Source organism: Pimephales promelas, chromosome 23 (genome assembly GCF_988280905.1).
Source record: "Pimephales promelas chromosome 23, fPimPro1.hap1.1, whole genome shotgun sequence".
In the NCBI taxonomy this organism is placed as follows: Eukaryota; Metazoa; Chordata; class Actinopteri; order Cypriniformes; family Leuciscidae; genus Pimephales; species Pimephales promelas.
This window is the reverse complement of record NC_142791.1, coordinates 5,753,558-5,777,097: the sequence shown is the minus strand read 5'-3', so window position 1 is coordinate 5,777,097 and position 23,540 is coordinate 5,753,558. Positions and strand designations below refer to the sequence as shown.

At 35.5% G+C, this 23,540-nt stretch overlaps 1 protein-coding gene across 1 annotated transcript in view; it reads right to left on the bottom strand.

Annotated features, from left to right (window-relative positions):
• rps6kb1a (ribosomal protein S6 kinase B1a) overlaps positions 1-22,312 on the bottom strand; it is a 47,935-nt gene extending 25,623 nt beyond the window's left edge. The window contains exons 1-2 of the mRNA XM_089126178.1: positions 22,180-22,312; positions 19,969-20,072 (exon numbers count right to left, since the gene is read on the bottom strand). Of these exons, the coding sequence (XP_088982304.1) occupies positions 19,969-20,072; positions 22,180-22,192 (117 nt within the window). The 5' untranslated portion in view covers positions 22,193-22,312. The remainder of the gene's footprint in view (positions 1-19,968; positions 20,073-22,179) is intronic.
• Between the last annotated feature and the right edge of the window lie 1,228 nt (positions 22,313-23,540).

Below are 23,540 nucleotides of genomic sequence, written 5' to 3'. Positions count from 1 at the left end.
AACACTTAATTTGAATCCTTTTAAGTCCAATGAAAAGCATGCTGGGAACTAGAATGAATAAAATGATCTATGTTCTGTTGCAAATGCACTAAGCAAATTCATATTTTATCAATTTAAATGTATTGAAATTAGATTGGAGCTCAATTTGGTCATAATACTAAATTATATAAACAATAAAGAGGCCTTGTAACACCATTAACTGAATTACTTGTCAACACTTGTGTTTTACACACTTTGGAGTGGTGACTGAAACATACCCAGAAGCTAAATCATGCAAGAAGAACAATATGATAAGCAAGCAGGAAGGTGAAAACAGGCAAACAACATGGGGATTTTTGGAGGTAAACAGGTTCCCGCTTCCGTTTTTCTTCCCGTCCCTCTATAAAACAGTTAATAATTCTCAGTCACCATCTGACAACATTCTAATGAGCTATCATTTCCTGAAGCCTTACAATTTCTGTCTCTTATCCCCCCCATGCTATTCATTTCCTTGAGACTGAATTCCTCAAGTCTTGAGTCACAGGTGACCTCTGACCTCAGGTCCCCTCTAAAGCTGCCAGCCAATGTTCCCTCTAAGCCGTGCTCGTGCACAGCCGCACACTTCTGATGTCGCTCCCGCGCAAAGAGAACAAAAACTAAACTAAAAAGTGAGAAAAACCATGACGTTTAAGGAATCAGAGTTAAATAAATTCATGGGATTTTAACTTTAAAACCAGCGCTGAAAAACTAAAACTGAAGACATTGTATGTGTAAATACGCAGGACTGACTAATTCACAAGATAAAGGCTGCATTACTAGAGAATTTCCATCTACAAAGGGAGTGCAGCATTGCTCTTTATCTTGTTTCATGATCTTGGCTAATGTTGTCATGGCAGAACGAGTTATCTTGAAGAAAACAAGAGTTTGAATGAATGATTTTTTTTGGATTATTGATCAGATTTAAATCGATCAAAGATGTTACTGTAACAGTCTGTCTTGTCTCCGCCTCTTCACTTCACTTCCCAGCATCCCTCTTGTCTACGTCACCTGTGTTTAGTCATTGTCGTCACCTGTTCTTATTAATGTTACAGCGTTATGAATGGTGTTTGTCACCCCGTGTTCAGTGTGTGTAAACCTTCTGCCTGTCATCCTTGTACCTGAGTTTGGAATTGTTGTAAGTAAAGTTGATTGAATTTGGAAAATACGCGGAAATTTGGAAATTGAGCGGAAGTACGAAGTCTGACGTAGTCAGGATAGGATGAAGGACACGCCCAATAAAAATAGGCTGTGCTCAGCAAGAACAAAAAATTAGAGGGAACCACCAGCTGATGAGGACAGCCATCTTTAAATAAAGGGTAGAGGCCATGCACTAGTGTACATTAAGCACAAACATTTACAGTTTCTTACCAACATAGACAACATCTGTACACACTAATGAAGTCAGAGGCTTTAAAAAAATTGTCTTAAACATTTATAGTGCAGTTATTTTAAAACGGTCTCGCTCTGAGAAACTGATAACTGTTCACCTCTGGTCTGGTTCTTGGTGTCAGTTAAAACTAGCTCCATGTTACATGAAGATCTTTCCCAATGACCTCATAAGCAAACCATGAGGACGTGTCCTGAATGGAGATCCCCGAACTCAGAGTATTAATCACTCTGTCTCTCTCTCTCTCACACACACACACACATACATTTCTTTACGTGCTCACACTCATTCCTGTTTCTCCACCAGCTGCGCCAGTCCCATGTTTAAACAGTGAGAATGAAGAAAAAAAAAACAGACTAAACAAAGGACAAGAGGAAGACAGAAAGAGAGGGGTGAGATCACTCCTATTTTGGAAAAGACTTATCAGCACGGGACTAGGAGACAGGGAATACGGATCTCTTCCCCTCTGGGGCTCTATGCCTTCTCAGAGGAGGTAATTATAGCACACTCATACAAGTGTCACTTCCCACCACACAGGCTAGACACTCGTCACCTCGAACGCACAAACATACGTACACAAAGCAGGCAAGTGTGTTTACAAACTCACGCACATCCACTAATCTGATTAAAGACACAAAGCCTAGTGAACTGCCTTGCAACCTACAGCCTACATAGGCAGCTGTGTACTAAGGAAGCATCCGAACTGTCAAGCAACATTATAAGAGACAAATTTGGAACATTTTAGAGATGCATTAATTTATTACTCGGTATTAATATTGGCTCCGATACTGCACTCTTAGAAGAAAATGTTCTATATAGTACCTTAAAAGGTTCTATCAGTGCTACATATTTGGAACCCCAAAGGTTCTACACAGAACCCTTTTTAAGGGTTCAACCAGGAAAAGGGTTCTATATGGAACCTTTTCAATATCGGCTACAATACTGCACTCTTAGAAGAAAAGGTTCTATATAGAACCTTAAAAGGTTTTATCAGCGCTATGTATTTGGAACACCTAAAAGGTTCTATACGGAACAGTTTTTAAGGGTTCAATAATAAAAACTCTTTAGGATTCTTTGTAACCAGGAAAAAGGTTCTATATGGAACTATATGGAATAAAATGCCATCTCCAAATCTGTTGCTCACTTGGTTTTGGAAAAGAGCACCAGGAATGAAAGCTGTTTGTGCCAAAACATCAGCTGAAAATTTCAATTGACATAAATCATTCCTACGTACCCATGCAACAAGCTAGGGCACGAGAGATCAGCCAGACATCAGGCATCCTTCAAAGCGAGCTCTGATTACACAGAAACAGAATTCACAAAATCAAAAGGGTGGACTGTCTACTGACTCACTGGAGGACCAAACATGCCCAGGATGACTGTGCGGGCAAGGCCAGGCTGGGGTGAAGCTTGGGTGTCTAGTTCAGGAGGATGTGTGGATGGTGTTGCCACAGTCCAGCCTGTAATGCCCTTCCCTTCCTCTTAATCAAAAAACACTGGCACTTCAGCATGACCATGAGACACACTGGTTGGTGAGTCTGCAATCTGCCTATTCTAGCAGACCACTGCACTGGAGACGCTCTATAACTACAGTTAAACTGGAAAAGACGTCACCAATGATGCTATTAATAACAGATAAATAAACATTACGCTCAAAGGTCAATTTCGTTTTAATGAAAATTGTGCAAACAAGTAAACAGGATATTTAAACGTCAGAGCAACACTCAGAACGGCATCCACTGTTGACGCACTTGCGGCCGCTCTGCCACTGTAGCTAACTTACAGATGCATGATATAGGGCCGAGACTTGTATTTGACGGGAGTGATGATTAAGAACAAGAGTTTTGAAATGGAAACACACAAACAAAAAGAGAGCAGCAAAAGATGAAGAGCAAAACATGAACATCTGCTGTCGCATAAAAATTGAAATAACCTTGATAGGACTTCTGCAAAAATACTAAAGGAAGGAAAAATAAAAGGCTTCCAATTAGATGCATTTCTAGTTACAAGTTGGAGGGTGCAAGCTGGGGTATGAAGATGTCTTGAAAAGAGATCTGATAAGTTTCAGCATACCAGGTTACTCTTGGAATTAATGGAGGGCTGATCTATACAGAGGAAAGTCTCAAGTCCATGCCGACAACCTTAAGCGACTAAAAGAATGTTTCCTGAAATCCAATCAAATCCAGCCTATTGTCACCTGCATTGTCACTCGCGACAGAAGCATGCTAAACAAGGTTTTCATAATGACATTTCACCTGCACACAACTTTTATTGCAGAAGAGTTATACGAGATGAATGCATTCACACACCTCCAGAGCTGTAACCGCACAGGAACGGTGCAGTCTGTACAGTCATACAGTGAGGCAGCTGTAGGTTGAGCTATCCGGTGAGCTCTAGGTCTGCGGGTAAACCGTGCTCACCTTCAACAGGATGTCACTTAACCAATCACCCGTGGCACAGAGTCCACAGACGAATAGGTGAACAGAAGCCGAAGCAGATAATTATCATGGTCATATTATGCCATTTTCATACAAGTTAATTTGATTCTTAGGGTCTAAATGAAATATTTGTAATATACTTTAATAAAAAAATTCTCATTAGTATTGTAAAAAAACACAAATTTTACCTGGTCAAAAACAACTCTGTTTTCAGCACATATGCCTTTAAATGATAATGAGCCTCGCAGACTCCGCCCCTCTGTTCTGCGGGCGTTTTGACCCAAGCGGCCATGGATATATACACTAGACGTCGCCTTGGCTATGGCAGTTCATTAGAACGAATGTGTCAATAGAGCCGCCATCTTGGAACGGGGGAGCCCCTCCGTTTTAATGCATCAGCGTCAATGTAGACACAGGTTTAACGGAAATAAAATCATTATAAATTTGGTTCATTCCAACGGATTTATCATTGATTCCAGAAAAAAAAAACTTCCTAGTTTAGATTTGATTCGTGCACAATCACACACAGCACAAAAGTCCGCCACCATCAATTAATTCGAAGTAAAGGCAGAGATAGCAGCGTTACCTAGCTACTTCCTATGACAAGACCCCTGTTGCAAGATGCCAAGCGGCAACCTTCTAATCTGAAAAATGAAGCCTACCCAGAAGTGCGAAAAACTGCAATACATCAAAAATCCACTAGGGGCAACTTAGTGAGATGTGCAAACGCTATGTGTTTACTGATGTATACGTACTCAGTTTGTAATAACACAATAACCATGATGAGTTGTTCATTATAAACGTGGGATTATGACTTATATTGAGAACATAATATATAGAAAACATAACCCAGAGTGTAAACCTTAGCCGCATTCATTGTGAAGCGTGCAAGCGATTTGCAAATGCTAATATAAAGTTTAATAAAACTTTACACTCACTTCTTCTGGAGGTGCAGCAGGGACACGAATAGTTGGTACCGATTCTTTTTTTCAGGAGCAGCTAGTTAGCAAAACCAGCTTTATACTGACCCTCGTTTATAAAGCAGTCTGCGAAAAAGATTCGCGAATCGCGTAAACATGAACGCATTGACGTTGCTTGTGGGGAATATTCCCTTAGAAAACAAAACTCAGCCACTGTGTCTTCAGCGGTTCAGATTTAGGAACATCAAAATGATTGTTCGTTCGAGTGAATCAACAATGAGGGACTATGATGACAGCAGGGCGGGGATGTGTTGAAACGCTGATGTCAATCAACAATCGTGGGAGGGGCGTTCAACCGTGTGACGTCACATGGTCGAACGGCTTGATTTGAGACAGGGGAACACATATAAGGAGATTAAAATAAAAACACTGGATGGATTTTTATCATTATATGATGGTTGTGTACAGGCACTGCCAACACACATTTCAGTACAATCAACTTGAAAAAGTGCATGTACCATTATATGAAGAGTTCAGATGCAAAAGCCTCTAAATGCCATGATAATTACCTATTAATTGTTATTTAAGTGAAATTACTGAACTTAAATATACAAGTTTGATAAAAATCATCATTAAAGAAGAAAATTTCAAATGGCATTTAGAGGCTTTTGCATCTGAACTCTTCATATGACCCCTTTAAAATGTTTTGAACCAACAATATGATAAAGAAATCAGTTTTAAGAAGTCCAATTATTTTTTTTAAGCACAATTCACTATAATTTGAATATAGTGATATTAAAATAATATTTCGAATTATTTTAATTTAGATTTATAGATTGTTCCCATTTATACATTTCATTTATACTATTCATTTTAAGTAAGAAAAGAGCCTTTTACAAGTTTATGTTATTTATTCTAATTTATTTAGTCATTTCAGATGCGTTAAAACATTAGCATTAAAATTACAATTTGAATTTATAATTTACTGAAATGTACTTTGCATTCACATACTTTCTCTGGAACAATCAAAAAGCATATTTCCAGACCCATTCCCCCTCCACTTTCCTGCCAAATTCATAAATAAGCTGATAAATAAGATCCTTTAATATACACATATATAAAACATTTAAATTAAACAGATTTCTAATAAACACACTCTTGTGGGGTAAATGCAACAAGACGGGTGTTGTTAAAAAAAATTATTTGACGGTACTTAGTTGTACGGCACGGACAAAGAACACATGCATCTAGAGCTCTCTAAGCTGAAGAATTGAACAAAATGCCCCTCGTTTTCCCCTAAATGCACAAAATACTTTCATGTGATTCAGGTTTGATTTATCTCAAATTGTTCAAGAACAAAAACCTGCTGCAAAAAGCACCTATACATTGTTATGCAAATGTTCAAAATTCCTACGTGGTGCATGTGTGACACACTTCTAAATTCAAACTGCTGCGCATGAAAACAACCCAGCCCCCCAAAAATCCCCCTTTTCACACTAACATTGACCCCCCTGCACAGTTTAAACATGTCTACCTGAAAGAAGACGGTAAAACTGGCTCATGACTCAGATTCTCAACTGGACGGGGCTGCAATGACTCGCACGGCTTCCCGCATGAAAAGAGGCCTAGGGCAGCAGCTGCATGATAAAGCTGTCATCTCACTCACATCTAATGAAATAAGTCATTGATTCTGTTCTGTCTTGCTGGTTAAAGCTTTAGTAAGACAATTAAAGACCTTTGTTCACTGTTTAACCTTTCTGCAACAATGCCACGTCGCAAGTGTTCAATGATGTGCAATCGGTTTATTCATCCCCATGTGATTCTGATCCAGTATCTGTCTACTCATACTGAGAATAAAGGGCTGATTATTGTTATTGCGGTCAGTATTAGTAAATCAATTCTTACTAACATTCCAGTAAAAAGCTCGATCACCAACACAGTCACCCTCCATAGGGACTCAATCCTGAGACTATCTACTCAATGCTGCCTTTGTCCAGTGATGACTCTCGAACAGGTGACTTTGCCCTCTGTGCTTTTCCAGAAAAGAACAAGAATTTAACTCCTCCATGCCAGGAATGCAACGGCTAATTAGTTATTTATGATCACAATTTTAAGCCAATGACCATACCCAGAAATAGCAAGGGTGGTCAGTTAGTAATGTCCCCTATTAGCACTGGAATGAGTTGACTGATCACATTAGTCGACTTTAGCTTTGATTTCTTCTGTCAGGAATATCTCTTTTCCCATCCGTCCACTGTTCTCTCTACTTCTCTTATCTGTCTTGGCCTGTCACCATCAGTCACATTTAAAGTACTTAAATAAAAAACAGGGTCATCTGCATATGCTTTAATCTGATAATGTGGCTATTCTTGAATGTTCTTAAGGAGCAGCAGGAGATGCAGTCAGATGGAAATGTATGCTGGTGCATTTAGAAAGGAAGTGTTAATCAGCTAGCCGCCACTCACTTTGAGCTCATATACTGGGTTCATGACTATCAATACAATTCTTACAGCAAGTTGTATTTGAATAGGCACAAAATGAGCCACAGACAAAAGCATTTTTTGAATGAAAACAAATGGCTGGCTTCACCAATCAACGGTATTGACGTGATATCCTCGATGGGAGGGGTTAAATGAGGTGAGACCACAGACTATTTCAGTATGATTTAACACAGGCACACTCTAACATCAACACCTTTTCTTTTCCTTCTTCTCTTACTCTTTTTTTCTTTAAGACTGTTGTTGAATAATGTTACATTTCTTTCATTATCTCCTCTCTTAATGTATTCAGTATCATAATGTCTCCTTGTTTTGATAGATTGTTTATACTGCTTGTATGTATCGAAATGTTCTGTTTTTAATAATGCATTTATAATAAAAAATAAATAAATAAATAAATAATACATATTAATAACAAAAAACAACAACACCTAAAGGTATAGTTCAGCCAAAAATAAAAATTAGCTCATCATTTACTCGCCTATATCAATTCTTTTTCCAAAAGTAGACGTTTGCCAGATTATCTAAGCTGCTTTCATCTATGCAATGAAAGTGAATGGGGTCCAGGGTCAAGCTTTAAAGGAGTAGTTCACTTAAAAAAAAACTTTTGCTGATAGTTTACTCACCCCCATGTCATCCAAGATGTGCATGTCTTTCTTTCTTCAGTCGAAAAGAAATTAAGGTTTTTGATGAAAACATTACACGATTTTTCTCCATATAATGTACTTCAATGGGAACCAAACGGTTCAAGGTCCAAAAGACAGTTTCAGTGCAAACATCAAACTGTTCAAAGGGCTTTAAACGATTCCAGACGACGAAAAAGGGTTTTATCAAGCGAAACGATCGCTCATTTAAAAAAAAAAAGTTGAAGTTTTATAAGCACAAATGCTCACCTTGCTCTGTTCTGTGATGCGTGTTCGTGACTCTCCTGTTCGAACTCGTTTATCAAAGTGAACGAATCTTTTCTCATGTCATTTGGTTCATTCAACGAACGAATTGACTCATAAAAAGATAATTTTGATGAACGAGTTCGAACAGGAGAGTCACGAACGCGCATTCGACTGAAGAAAGAAAGACATGGACATCTTGGATGACATGGGGGTGAGTAAATTATCAGCAAAAGTTTTTTTCAAAGTGAACTACTCCTTTAAGTCTTTCAAAACCATATGAACCATATGATACTCTCTGGATATGTGTCTTTACAGCTTTGGTCTCCATTCACTTTCATTGTATGGAAGAAAGCAGCTCAGATATTCTACTAAATATCTCATTTTGTGTTGCACTGAAGAAAAAATTTCAGTAAATGTGACATTGTCTTTTCTTTCATTATTCATCTTTTTTTTAACACAACCTGTACCGACAGAGCAGTTTCATACAAGCGAGCCTGCCCTTGGCAAGGCATTAGATCTCACTCATGATCAGCCTGCAAATCAGGAAATAACAACAATAAATATCATTAATATAAGATAACAATTAGCCACAATCCATCTGAAACAAAGAAAAAAAGACTTAAACAGGAAATCAAAGCCTTTCAGGACTACTAGACGACAGTAATGTCAAATCATGCATAGTCTGAGGATAATTTGCACTGAGTGAACAAGGACACGGTTCCATTCCAGTAATTGCTTGTTTTCATGTTTTGTTTCCAACTTTTGAACCCCCTCGCACACACACATCCTGTAAAAATCTGCTTCAGGACCCTCACGATATAGATAATTTGGTTAGGTGTAGTTCCACAAAATAAAGCGAGACTTTAACTTATTGACATCACAGTTATTTAGCAGCACAGGTCCTCACAAATCAGCTTTTCAGAGACTTTGCCAAATCTGTAATGCATAAAATAACTCTTAACTGCAAAGATAGATATTCCACTTTAAGACAGGACAATCCATATAGCAATAAACACACAGTTATAGAACACACACTGACCAGACTGAAAACAGACATCCATCATTTAATCTTATGTTTGTTCTTCATTTAATCATTTCTTTAGGCCCACCTCGGCCAGAACCATTGACCTGGTCATGAAATATAATACATGCAGAAACTGTAGCCTACATGTATATTTAATATTTTTGGCAAACAATTCATTCAAAAATGCATTTCATTGGTATTAATCTTCAAATAGTAATGTATGTGTCTCCTCTATGTCCCACAGATAGGGTGCATTCAATAGAGCTACCCCCTTTTTTTCTTTGGACAAATATTTTAAGCTATTTTACCATCTATAATATCTTCTCATTGATTGAACTTTGCTTTGAAAATAGTAAATGAGTAAAATGTAATTTCTTGTAATTGAATATACAATTACATGTCGATTTATTACAGTACAAATAACTAAATTATTTTGTTTCTTTTAAACTCTAGAGACCGTAAGAACAAACATAATCACTGCTTTCCTGTTATTTTAAACGTAATGAGCATTTATAAAATCTGTCAAATATAGTATGTTAACAAATATTAACAACAAAAACAGAAAAACAAAACAACAACAATAAAACAAAAAAAGTCCAGCTAAAAAAATATTTTTCACCAGATTCTAAGGGTCAGAATTACACCAGTACATAAACTGGCATAGAATCAAATTGTTTAAGGAAATCACTATAATTTAAATAATCTTTTCTTATATCTTTAAGTTACATAATCATAATGGCTTGCACGTTGCTCACAATTCAGGGTCAATATCTTTACTATTCAAACCTAAATTAATGTTTAGTCATCACATGTGTGAATGAAGCACATTTACCCTGCTAAAATGGCATCTCAGTTTCACTTTGAGGGAAAGAGAACTGAAAGCTTATCCCATTTGCATCACCCCTGAAATCCTGCTAACATGAAATACACCAGAAATTTAAGTCATCTTAGATTTCACATCACCACATGTTTATATACTTGAACTTTTCGAGATAGTATAATGTATCAAAATGCCACACTGCATATAATATAATATATCACATTTACTAGTTTTAATGATAAACAGGATTCAAATAAGCCTGTAAAAAACTAAAAGTCTCACACTTTTTGAAAAAATATCATCAGTTTACAGGCAATTCATTTAATATTAACGCAAACAACAAGATACGAATAAACCAATAAAATAAAATAAACAAAAACAGTTATTGTGAAACAGACTTACAGTTTAAACAGTTGTGACAAAGAAACACCATTTACACACACTGCTTGTCACGGTAATACCTGTTTGAAATATACGCATAATTAAAAATGGTTTGTGATATAATAACATAAGGAAAACACATAACAGACATTTAAAAAGCTGTATAATTCAATTATATGATTTTCCTATTAATGTACAAAATACTGTTTTGAAAATGTATCGTACATTGTTCAAGAGATACACTTCGTCTTTCCTTAAAAATCTAAACAATTAAATAACACTTTAAAAACACTGCACTAATGTTATTAAGTAGAACAAAGTTCAGTGATTATTGATGGATTTTTTCACACCTGTAAAATCGAGGAGAAGGCTATAACAGGAGAAAGGCAGGACAATAAATGTAGAGGAAGAAGAGTTCATAAGTGGAAGGTAGTAAAAAGAGGTAAACATTAACATTTGTGTCATAAAGCACATACGGTGCAGCACACCATCCAGGCATGAAACAGGAAGGCCCGTATGACTTTTTTTACTGGGTTACGACTAAATACTAAAAATTTATTGCTCAAGAAAGTTTATAGCGATGACAAGCATATTCCAGAAATAACAGCATTTTTATTTCTATTTGATTGCGTGATGTTTGGATAATTGTAGCGTAAATCTAAATGCGCTCTCTAGGATTTTCATGAGCTGAGCTCAAAAACTAGTAAATGTAAACTCTCGTGAATGTATAGCTTGCAATGTTGTGCCAAAAATGTGAAATCTGGAGAAAGGAGGACAGAGGAAAACAATTAAACTGGTTTCCCCGACAGAGAAAAAATGACTTAAAATGGCAGTAAATAAAATTAATCTTTTGATGCCTTGAGGAAAAATGAGAAAGGGAGGCAAGATCTTTTCTAGGTACAATCCTACAGACCTGGGCACATTAGCGGGCTTTTTTCCATTAAAGTGGGGGTGTTTCTAAGAAATATAGATATTTATTCAAGAAATCCACTTTGCTTATAGTTGCACAGTTTTATCTTAAAATCACAGACTCACAACACACATGCATTATGATGAGGACTTTCCAATTCTTTCTCTCTTTTTTTTTTTAAAAAATTCAGTAAATCATATTTTCTATCACCTAACCCTAAAATTAACCCTCAAACACCCCTTTGTGAGTTTTTTACATTTTTCAAAGGCATTCTCTGCACTCAATGTAGGTGTTTCCACTTTTCACTATGCTTGTGGGGACTTTTGGTACCTGATCTAGAGACACACACACACACACACACACATCTACTTATTTCTGCAGCTTTTCCTATACTTTCTCTTGCACACACACACAATACCACAACAACCCTATATGCAAGCTTTCACATTAGAGACACAAATTTGTCCCCAGAGTAGGTACACACGCACGCACGCACACACTCGAATAGATTTGAGTTGCATCATATTTGAGTGTGTACTTGGTAAAACCACAAAAGAACACAGAGATAAACAGTAATGACACAGTAAATGCAACTCTCAAATCACATCCAGTTCCTTGAATACATCTTCATTTTCTCTGAAGAAAAACAAGTCCATAAATAACCCAAATCTGCTGATATTCCCTCCACTTAATTTAGGGTCAAAAACATCATGTGGACAAAAAGTGAGGAAAATAATGTTTTTTTTATTCTTCATTGGAAACAGATTTGTAAGAAATTTCCTAAAGCATCAGCAATTTTTTGGAAAGTAAGAGAGCAACAAGCTGTTTTCAAAGTGGAGTGCTGATGCAATCTACATGTGTTGTTGCAGTAATGGTCGGGGTGAATGACGCTTTGCATTGTCAGATGGGGCTGGCCCGAAGACAGGTGTTCTCAAGCCAAAAACAGCAGCACTGAACACCACCTATAGCATCCTATTACCCTGTTGCAACACTAAAGGCCACCGCCACAGCACAGGTGCTTAAAGAGTCTGGGGTTTAACACAATACACCATGTGTTTGTAATTCAACATTCAGCAGATGGTAGTAATGTGGATCTTAACAGCTCAATTTATATAACTCTACTTACAATCACTCGGTGGGACAGTCTCTAAAAAAAACACTGCACAACATAAATGCACTACAGTATAAAATGAAGGTCTGTAAGTGCGCACGTACAGAGGCCCCATTAGAAACACTTAAGCCACTATTAAAATGAATGTCATGGAATTACACAACAAGATATCTATCCGAGGGGCCTTACATACAAACTCTTTAAGGCCTTAAAGGACAACTCGGGCGCAAAACAAACCTTTGGTCTAAGAACACATTGGTACCTAGTGATTTGTTTTCATGATAATCGAAAGTAAAGAGTTATCTCTAAAACTGTTTAGCGTATAACGCTAGTAGAGGGCCCACACTAACACAGTGGCATAATGAGGCTGGTCGAGACCTGTATACGCGAAGTAGACTGTCTCTATAAACTAAAGTATCTTCTTATTAAACTGTCTTGACACTTACAAAGGTCTCAATGCTTCGGTTTGCATGTAGGGACCCTAATTATGCTACTGTGTTACTGTGTTACTTTTTATTTTTCATTACTTTATGCCCTATATACTAGCGTTATACGCTAAACAGTTTTTAGAGGTAAAACTCTTTACATTCGATTATCGTGAAAACAAATCTCAGAGAACGGTCGAGTCTAGGTACCAATGTGTTTTTAGACCAAAGGTTCATTTTGCACCAGAGTTGTCCTTTAAGATTTTTATTAGATATATGAATTTCCCTTTCAAGTTCACACAGGTGTCATTAACTATGTTGTTCATTAACTATGAACATGATTCATTGACATTTAACAACTATAGTGTCCAAATACATTATCTTTATTTTGAAGTAACATGTAGCAATTTAGATTTAATTTAGAGAATTATAATTTATTATTTTAATTTGTAGCAATAGTGTGTATATATAAAGGCCTGACAAGCCAGACCTACATCAAGATGTTAGGTCTGGGAATTCACAATTGGCATACCACAATACCAAGACAAATTGATGCTGTATTGGCTGCAAAACACCATACTAATAAATGATTGTGGTCTAAAACCAGTTCTGTCATGACAAATTTCTGATTGATTGGCATGGTAATGGGTATGACAATGTTGTTCGGTCTTGGCAGAATAGATCTCCTTTAATTGCGGCAGAGCAAGAACGGGACTTGCTACTGCCAATACATGACATGCTGCTGTGAGCAAATAAAACATGCTGTTGCTCTACAATATAGCGTATATAAATGACTCGTAACAGATCTAGACAGGTGGTGCTGGGGAAGAGGGAGGGATCTGAAAGCGCGCTGCACTGCTAAGGCAAATGCTACCCAAGTAGCGAGCTCATTGGCTACTGATACGGCAGGAACCAATCAGCTGCACCCTTTAGATTATGAATAGGTGAGTAAAAGGCCTGCACCATCTAGAGTTTCATGCCAGAACTTTGTATGTTTCAGTTTCATTGTCCAACCCCTTTATATTTATATAGTATCACAGGCACACTTTTCAATGAATATATATCACACATTCACAATAATGTCAGAAAGTCTTAGACACTATCTGGTTGTAAATGTATACGGAACATTTCATAATATAAACTACAACGGTGGTTAATTATTCTAATAGTGTGTGAACTTGAAGAGGAACTGACTTCATACATCCATTAAAAAATCCCATCACTACCAGTTGGTTTCAAATAATTAAAAAATTAAGCTGACCAATGCGATGAAATGTATTTTTAAGTGTGATTCTGTGTACAAATATGTTTAGGGGGCTTTATGTGCCCTAGACAGGAAGTGTCTCTGGACTTCGCATAAGTTGCATTAGTTTGTATGTGTCTATCTCTCTCAGTGTTTGTCTCCATCTCTCTCTCTCATTCTTTCTCACACACACCCACTCACAGTATTCCAAACAGTTTGTTTAACCATTATAGGATCTTTATGTGAAGTAGCGGTTCATATGAAACTCTGGGTGGGCGTCATATCTTCAGATTAGAAGGACCACAGGCCACAGGCCAATGACAGAGACGAAGTCAGATCCATTACATGACAGGGCCAAATCACCATCTTGCACTGTCAACAAAACTCCATCCACAAACCAGGACCAACCTGGGTTTTGCCTTCAGATCTAGGGTGACTTTTTTTTTCTTTCACACCGAGCCAGAAATTTCCACTTCAGTAGCACTTACATACACTAAAAGAGGTTTCAGAGGGGTTTGTTTGTATATTATTCACCTGATTTATATAACATTATGGTGAAAACATACTTGCTAAAAAGAAAAATCCCAAATCCTCTTTGTAAAAACCCTTAATGTGTCCAATCACAGCTGTACTTTAAGCACTTTGGGTTCCTGATGAAGCACTATATTATTATTATTATTATACTGTCTCATTATTTTTGTATTCTCTAGATGTTACATTGAAGAAGTGGCCTGCAGCCTCACGAAACTCAGAAGATCAACAAGATAATTTTTTTTTTCTGTTCAGTTTTTTGTCCTATTTTTGTTCTAGTATTTGATTGTTCTTAAGTAAATAAATCATGTAAATGTATACATTTTGGACTATTATTTATGTTGCCTGGTAGCTATGGATTTTAACAATTATACTAATACATAGGTAAACATATAGGTGCATATTATCTAGGTGAACATATATTATGTGCATATACAGTACATGCATATATGAAGAGTTCAGATGCAAAAGTGCCATTTGAAATTTTCTTCTAAAATGATCATTTTTATCAAGCTTGTATATTTAAGTTCAGTAATTTCACTTAAATGGCAATGAAGATTACCTATTAATTGTCATTTAAGTGAAATTACTGAACTTAAATATGCAAGCCTGATAAAAATGGTCATTATAGAAGAAAATTTCAAATGGCATTTAGAGGCTTTTGCATCTGAACTCTTCATATGTACATATATAGGTACATATTTGCACATATATATGCACCTATATGTTTACATATATGCGTGCATACATGCACCTATATGTGTACGTATATGCGTGCATACATGTACCCTATATGTGTACATACTTTGTATATGCGCATATATATATATATATATATGTACACATATATGTATCTATATAAGTACATGTGTGCACACATATGTACATTTAATAGAAAAATGGCCAATTTTATACACATATATTAAAAAACCTATATCAAAACCTACATTAAAACATATATGTTTATATAGGTTCTTTTTAATATGTCAGCAAAATGAAACAAAGATCTATACAAAGCTCACATTTCTATTCTGTAAAAGTGTGCATATTTAATTAGATAATACATAATTTGCATATCAAAACATAACATTTCAGAAAACACAAACAACTGTTATGTACTGAACTGGGGAAAGAATAGTAGTGCATATTAATTCAAATATTTAACCAATTCACCTGTAGTGTGTTGCATCAATTTCCATTTAACCCAAAAGCTAAATCCACGCCCCATTTAATGCCTTCCAGATAGCATATATGGTTTTAAAACACACATTTAGCACATACAAGCTCAAGCTTAGTCTATGTTTGTGAAAGCGATCTCACAATAAGTATAACAACAAGAAACATGTGGGCGTACAACTCAAACAACTCTCGTCTATCTAGGCCATTTAGCTCTGAAAACAAGATGATGGGAATTTCAGAGCAACGGACAAAGTCTGGACCCCATGATCTCATTTCGGCCTGTAATTTACCAATGGCACTACCACCATACTAATTTCCATAGTCAAACTGCCTATTTGATGTTTCATGGGAACTGTAGGTAGACACCTTGCAGACTACATGCAGGGTTTCCCCAGCGCACAGAACAAAGTTCTGACTTTCTCTCCTTGTTTTCATTTTTCTGCTATACATCTTAGTAGTCCGCCCACCCTCTCTGACACACCGAAACCACACACACACACACATGTGCATGTGAACACACACCATTCTGCCTTTCCATTTGCTCATGGGCCCCCAGATATAAGTCAATGTCTTGAATTACTTACCCAATGAGGGCCACCATCTGCTCCACTATATGTGCTTGCTGAAGGAATCACAAAGACTTTCCGTATGAGAGAGAGAAGTCACTTCATCAGTTATCCATGTGCACGTTTGGGAGTGGTACTGGGTGATACACTCATAACCACATCAGATGCCCCCAATGGACCTTCTAACACATCAAATGAGCAGGCGGTGGTCAGCAGAAAGAGTGTCGTTTTTTTCTGTGATCAGAGGTTAAAGCACAACATGACAAATCTTAGAGCTGACAGACAAGGCCTTATACAGATGGCGTGAGCCTTACAAGGCCCAGGGGCTACAGCTAATATACTCGCGGGAGGGGGGGACTTTCAAAAGAAACAAAAACATGTCTGAAAACCTGACTGGAAGTAAAGCAGGATCAAAGATTGCTCCTGTCCAGTCTAGATCCTGCTGACTCACAAGTTCAGCCATGATAAAAGGCAGGATGGGCGGCGTGGGTGTTTTTTGGGGGTCGGCTTTTGTTGGCTGGTGCCTGGTGCAACTCAATCAGTCAAGACTTACTCATTATGTTTTCATGCTGCAGTGTTTGTCACGGTTGTCATTGCTGATTCACACAAACACACTCCGCAATGTCTGGGGCCGGCATAATCACATCTGGAGGGACTTTCAATTAGTTGTATCACTTTATTTGTGATTGTATAAAAGTAGAATATGCTCTATGTGTAAAGTACATGCATTCTGAATCAATTATGGTGGGTTTAGGGGAATTAAGAATAATGAATAAATACTTTTTTTTTTTTGCTATTTACTGATCTTTTATGTGAGGGGTTAACACTATATATATATATATATATAAACAACCGTTATATATAGTAAATCCTACTTATAAAAAAGGAAATAAAACACATGGCATCTGGTTATGTTGTTGCATACCAGCATGAATATATTTTCATATCCAATCATGCATAAAACATGCTAATACTAAACCACCAGTACAGCAACAGATCTCAGTAAATGCAAGTCAGAATAGGAGAGGGTTAATCCCAATGAAATAAAAGAAAACATTTGAGACGAGTGTATCATGTTATATGCAAAAACAGATTGTGTGTCTGAATACACCTGATCCACAGGTGAGGGCATTCAGAAATAGTAGATGTATGACTAACACCGACACACTCGCTCATTTTCTGTCCGCCTCACCCTTCACGCACTTACATACACTTTTTACATACGCTCTTTCTTTTCAACTTATACACACCAATGCACACACTCCATCACTTCACTTTCCTCCGTCCTCCTCGCAAACTCACACAACTTTACCATAACAGTCCAAATAGTGCAAATATTTTGGTTGTAAATGTGCAGTTTAGCACATGAATACAATTATTATGAGACATATCTATTAATTAGATATTAAAGTGACTTGAGAAAGTATGTTATTTGTACACAAACTTGCAAAATAATTATTGTATATTATAAGGTAATGCTATTAAAAACTTGACATCAAAATGGGTTTTTCAATGACAGATTCTTAATTTGTTTTAATGTTTTTTTTAGATCCTTAATGCAGTATAAGGAAATATTGTGATTCTGAGAAAGAAACAACATAAAAAAATCTCATTTTCATGAGATTAATTTCATTTAACAGCATGTTTTAGGACTGATTTCAAATGATATTAAGGCAGTCATTTTCATTTTCACTTTGAGTGTTTTGCCAGCTGTAATAACGGTTATGTTAACAAGCTCTGAGTAAACTCGGCTGAAATTACACGATGAAAGATTTTCAGGCCCGTTCATCATCATGGTGAATGTGACGAGGAAACTTTCCCCCCAATCTTATTTGTAGGCATTTAGTGCACAGGTATACACAAATATCTAAATACATTTTAAATGCACTGGCACAACGTAAAACAAAGAGTACCCTGTGTGATAGGCTTTATGTTAAAATTGAGTCTGACTTCCTAAACTTGCTTCCTAAACATACTTCTACTGAAACTACTCAAAGTATGCATTACAGCATCTTTGGACAGTTTCCACCATAATTTAGTCCGGGTGTCTCAATCGAGAGGCTACAGCTGCAACTTTCACAAAATGGAGGCAGATTAACACAAAATGGCCGCCTCTGATTTTACTTTAGAGTCACAGTTAATGTGAATGCTCCTGTTGGCATCCTGACTCCACAAATATAAAGTTATGGAAACATTTTACGTTGTATATAAAAAGAATGAATACTGTATGGTTATTTTTGTGTAGATACACTTTTTATATATATATATATATATATATATATATATATGAGTACATATATAGGCTAGAGACATTAAGTGTATAAATATTCACACACATACTGGCTTGAAAAAAGTAAATTTTAATTTAAGATTATTATATCATTTAATTAATTGCTTCACACAATTGATGAGATTAAAAATTGTAACTCATCTTTTATTTCCTATTATTGATTATGCTGACTTTGTCTATATGAGTACAATAGAATTACTGTTGTCCGTTTCTAACCCATCATTGTCATATGTAAAAAATTGTGATTTTCAATTCAATTAAAAAAAATTGTGATTTTTTTTAATTGAATCTCTTCTCACCAAAGGCCAGACGACAGCTACTGGTTTCAATTCAGTTCATTTGTAAGTGTATATTTTTTAATTATCCTCTTTATTTGAAGCAACATTTAGTCCCATATAGGTCAACTTATGGCCTGAGACACCTTGATCATCTCTTTTTGCTGTCCAAAATATATCTAAAGAAATCGGAAGACATGCTTTCAAATTGAAAGGATCAGCTTACCTTGTTACCTCGTCCTTTCAGCCCTTCTAACTTACTTGCAATCATGTGACCAATGTAAATGTTTCCCTAGTGTTTGATCTGTGTGTATGTATGTGTTTATAGGTATGTATTTTTGTATTTGTACACTCTAAAAAATGCTGGGTTGTTTTAACCCAACTTTGGGTCAAATATGGACTAACCCAGCCGTTGGGTTAAATTTTTACATTACATTTTTAACCCAACATTTCGGGTTTGTCCATATTTGACCCAAAATTGGGTTAAAACAACCCAGCATTTTTTAGAGTGTATGTATGTAGGTTATATATTTGCTTGTTTTGGTGACTTCGTCAAAAAAAAAAAATTTGCTTGTTTTGGTGACTTCTCCTGTAATATTATATTATTTTAATATTACCTTAATATCATGCTATATTGTTTATGTGAATATGCTTTGGACATGAGTGTGTAAGTTTGGTGTTATCTTTTGGTGAAAATAAGACGTTCCATCTCAAGGGGTTATCCTCTAATAAAATGAAATGAAATATACAACTTTCCAATGATGTAAATTTTTCTTTTACCTATTTATTTGTCTTTGCATTTACATAACTAAGAATAACACAACACATGATTGTTGCACATTTTCTTAAATATCTGAATGCCAAGACACAAGTTAATGTTTGTACTGTCAATTCTTGTTAGATGAATCTGAATCATATATATATATATATATATATATATAAACACAGATAGACATAAGTCTGTAAACACATATCCCACAACCTGCGTGACTGAAATAGTTTATTTTCAATTGAAGTATCAGCATCTTTTTTGTGTTTGTGAGAAACAAAGTGTTTACTCACCTCAGTGTGTGTCTTTACCACTGTTTTCCTTACAGCACTGAAAATAAAGTCCAGAAAGGGTTTGTGAAAATGTCCAAAGGTGATCCATGACACAGATAGGAGATCTGAAACATACCAAAAGCCCATAAAGGTATAGGAAAGCATGAGGAAAAGAAACTTACAATTATTTTTGTTCTGAATATATATTTGAAATCCTCTATATAGTTCTTTATGAAAGCAAAATAGATAAGCTAGCATTAGTAATTTAATTCTGGAAAACACACAAAGAGGAACAAGTATCCTTCAGTCCGATTCCATAATAAAATTGTGATATTTTTGAAAGTGGAAAGTCTGAATAAAACTACTCATCACAGTCAAACAGTGACACATTCTTGCTATTACTAATAACAGAAAGGTCTTCTATTCGTCAGAACACTTACAGAGACACGGGCAAGAATTCCTGAGGAATGTCTCAGGTTTAAAATTTGTTTTGATAGCATGAGATCTTAAGAAGAAAAGAGTTAAACAAAAAGTCTTTAAGAGAAAAAGAGAAAAGTGCTTTTAGAAAAATTAGTTAGACATAAATGAACATTTCTGACTGTTGAAAATTAAGAGTTAGACATTGAGTTTACATACGAAACGAATGAAAAAAACTGTTTTTAAACTCTTATCTTAGTTTATAAGCAGACTACCAAAAGGAAAACATATATTTTAAAATATCAAAATGATGCATTTGATGTGCAATAATATTCAAAGATCTGATGTGGTTTAACCAAAACATACATTATATATGAAAAAGAGGAAAAGCATTTTTAAAACTGAGCTTTAAAAAAAACAACAACTAACAATTAGCGCTCAGTAAAATCATTTTCCACTAGAAACATTAGTTTCTTTTTTAAACAACGCTTTTTTTAATGCTCATTATTATGACAAATGCTCTTTGCGGAGCAAAACTAATTTTACAGAGCTCTAAAAATGATTAACGTCTGGTTAATAAATATATGCCAACAGGCAAATAGAAATGAAGTTATGATAATACCAGAGACAAATAAGAGAGTAACAAAAACAGTGATGAGAAATATATTTTGTCATTCAGTTCAACATAATAAACGTTTGATTCGATTAAAGCTTAAATGAAATATATTTTAGGGGTTTAGTAATACATTTAACACTTGTCACATTTCTTTTTTAGTCAATGAATCAGCTTCACCAAAACTCGTCCATAAAAGTGAGACAAATCTGAATAAACTGCTTGATAAAACGATTCTTTCATGCTTTTGTCAAGCATCATTATTTTTTATTTTTGTAATAAAAAACCCCAAAGTCATATCTGAATAGTCTATCAAGTTCTTGATGAAATAATAACCACATTGCAGTGCACAGACATTCTCATTCATTTAATCGTTCACATTTTAAAATAACTCTAAACACTTGTCTTAAACTGTTTTCGATCTTCAAAAAATAAACCTTTAATTGTTTACTCCACAGTAATTTAAGACTTTTTACGAATCTTATTTTGCAAGTATTCAACTTGATTTGGGAAGGACTCTGTTAACACACACAGGACAAAATGTTGCCACATATTCAGAGGATATTTTACACAATCATTTAGTTTAAAAACACACTTTTAAAATTGTTTGTGTGCTACAGATAACATAAAAACATCTCAGAATTAACTGATCTTGATGAAACAATTACAACAAATCGTATAACATCTTAAGAATTTAACGAATCAAAGGGAGGATTTAGGAGGATTTTATCCGGCACAAACTGATAAAGCAGGAGAAGAATACATATTTTGGGATGTTTTTAGCATGAAAAGATTTGTAACTTTTCTTTTACAATGATAAGCTCTATTCTCTAAGTATGTTTTTGCATGATATCTCCCCACTAAATTAGATGGGACTTCTACATTATTTGTAGGAAACCAAAGAGAGAGGGAAAGATAAAGTCTGTGTTTATTTAAGAGCGAGAAATTAAACTACACTAATTACATCAACCTAATGTTCTGTAACACACCTAGAAAAAGAACAAGATACCTATATATATATATATTTTTATAATTTGGTGCAATACTATTCTAAGAACTATATAATCTTATTCTGCAAATGCATATTTTTTGCAGGACTTGTTCCCAAAATATTAGAAACAGTAAAATGTCTTACCCAACACATTTCATTCTCATGCTCCATTTAATTTTACAAAACAAACATCCAAATGTTTAACCCTTACCAGAAAGATCCATGAACCTTTGAATGACAAATATTAATTTTCACTGAATTGGAAAAGGGGACAAGACCAGACGCCTAGGTGCTTCAGTGAGTCACAGCTTTATCCCTCACAAAGGGCTATTTTACAGAAATGACAAGAATTTTCCTGCAAATACCCTTTCTGGGAAGAGGAGTGGTGTATATATATATATATATATATATATATATATATATATATATATATATATATATAATGAAAAAAAATCTGGATAATGACAGCAGATTTTAAGGAAATTATGCTGCATGTTTAAATGCCTGCATTAATGTTTATCAGACATGAACAAGTAACAAACTAAGAAATATGCAGATTTCAGTTATTTTCATGCAATTTATTACAGTTAAATGGTGGGTTTAGATGGACAAGTAACCCACTTTAATCATTTTAAAACAGTAGAATTTGCAGCTGGATTCGTGCTTGCTTTAAACGCTTTTAAAGTTGAATTTATCATACACAGATATATCTCATAATGAAAAGAGCATTTTAGAAAATCTTAATTTGTATTGTACAAATTTAAAATAATGATTAGGCTAATAAATAGACATTTTAATGAGTTAACAAAATGACAACAATTATTCTAAATAATATTTACCTCTTCTTAAAGAATTTTATGTAGCCTAATGCTGTTAGAAATGCATTTTATCATAATCATTCTGCAAATATGAAACATTCACCGTTCATCTCAGGACCAAAGCATGCACATGTTTTTCATTTAAATAATGTTCAGTTCAGGGCATACATTTAATGATCTAATTATCTCTAAAAATCGAAAATAAATGTTGAAAATAAAAATGAGCAAAAGCACTGAGAGAATCACAGATAGGTGGCAAATATGATTAATATATTGATGGCATGGGCCAATGAGATCATCTTTAATTCATTTACTGTACACGGGTTGAGAATGCTTTTTGCTGCTAGAGATAAAAGTACATTAGCACTCGATATAATACTCGAAGGGCATGGGAGGGGATTTTTACTGAATCAAACCTAATATGGACATCAAATCGGTCCAAGAAAAGCTGTCTGGGGAGAGAAAGGAGGGGTGAGGGGAAGCAGGCAGAACAGCTGTGTTTTGATTGGACAACCTTGAAAATTCCCGAATTTGTTCTGTCCAATCACAAAGACTGGTTGGACACATAGCAACAGCACATTTCTCTCTCTCTCTCTATAGATTCTTCTGTTCATTTTACAGTAAACCAGACATAAAAATGGCTGTCGAAAATGTCCGGTTGGTGAGAGAGGAATGTCTTTTGTTCAGAGCTTGAGCGCTCTGGATCAGCTCTGAACCGCAGGATGAAAGTGTTTGATTAAAGAGCAACATTCAT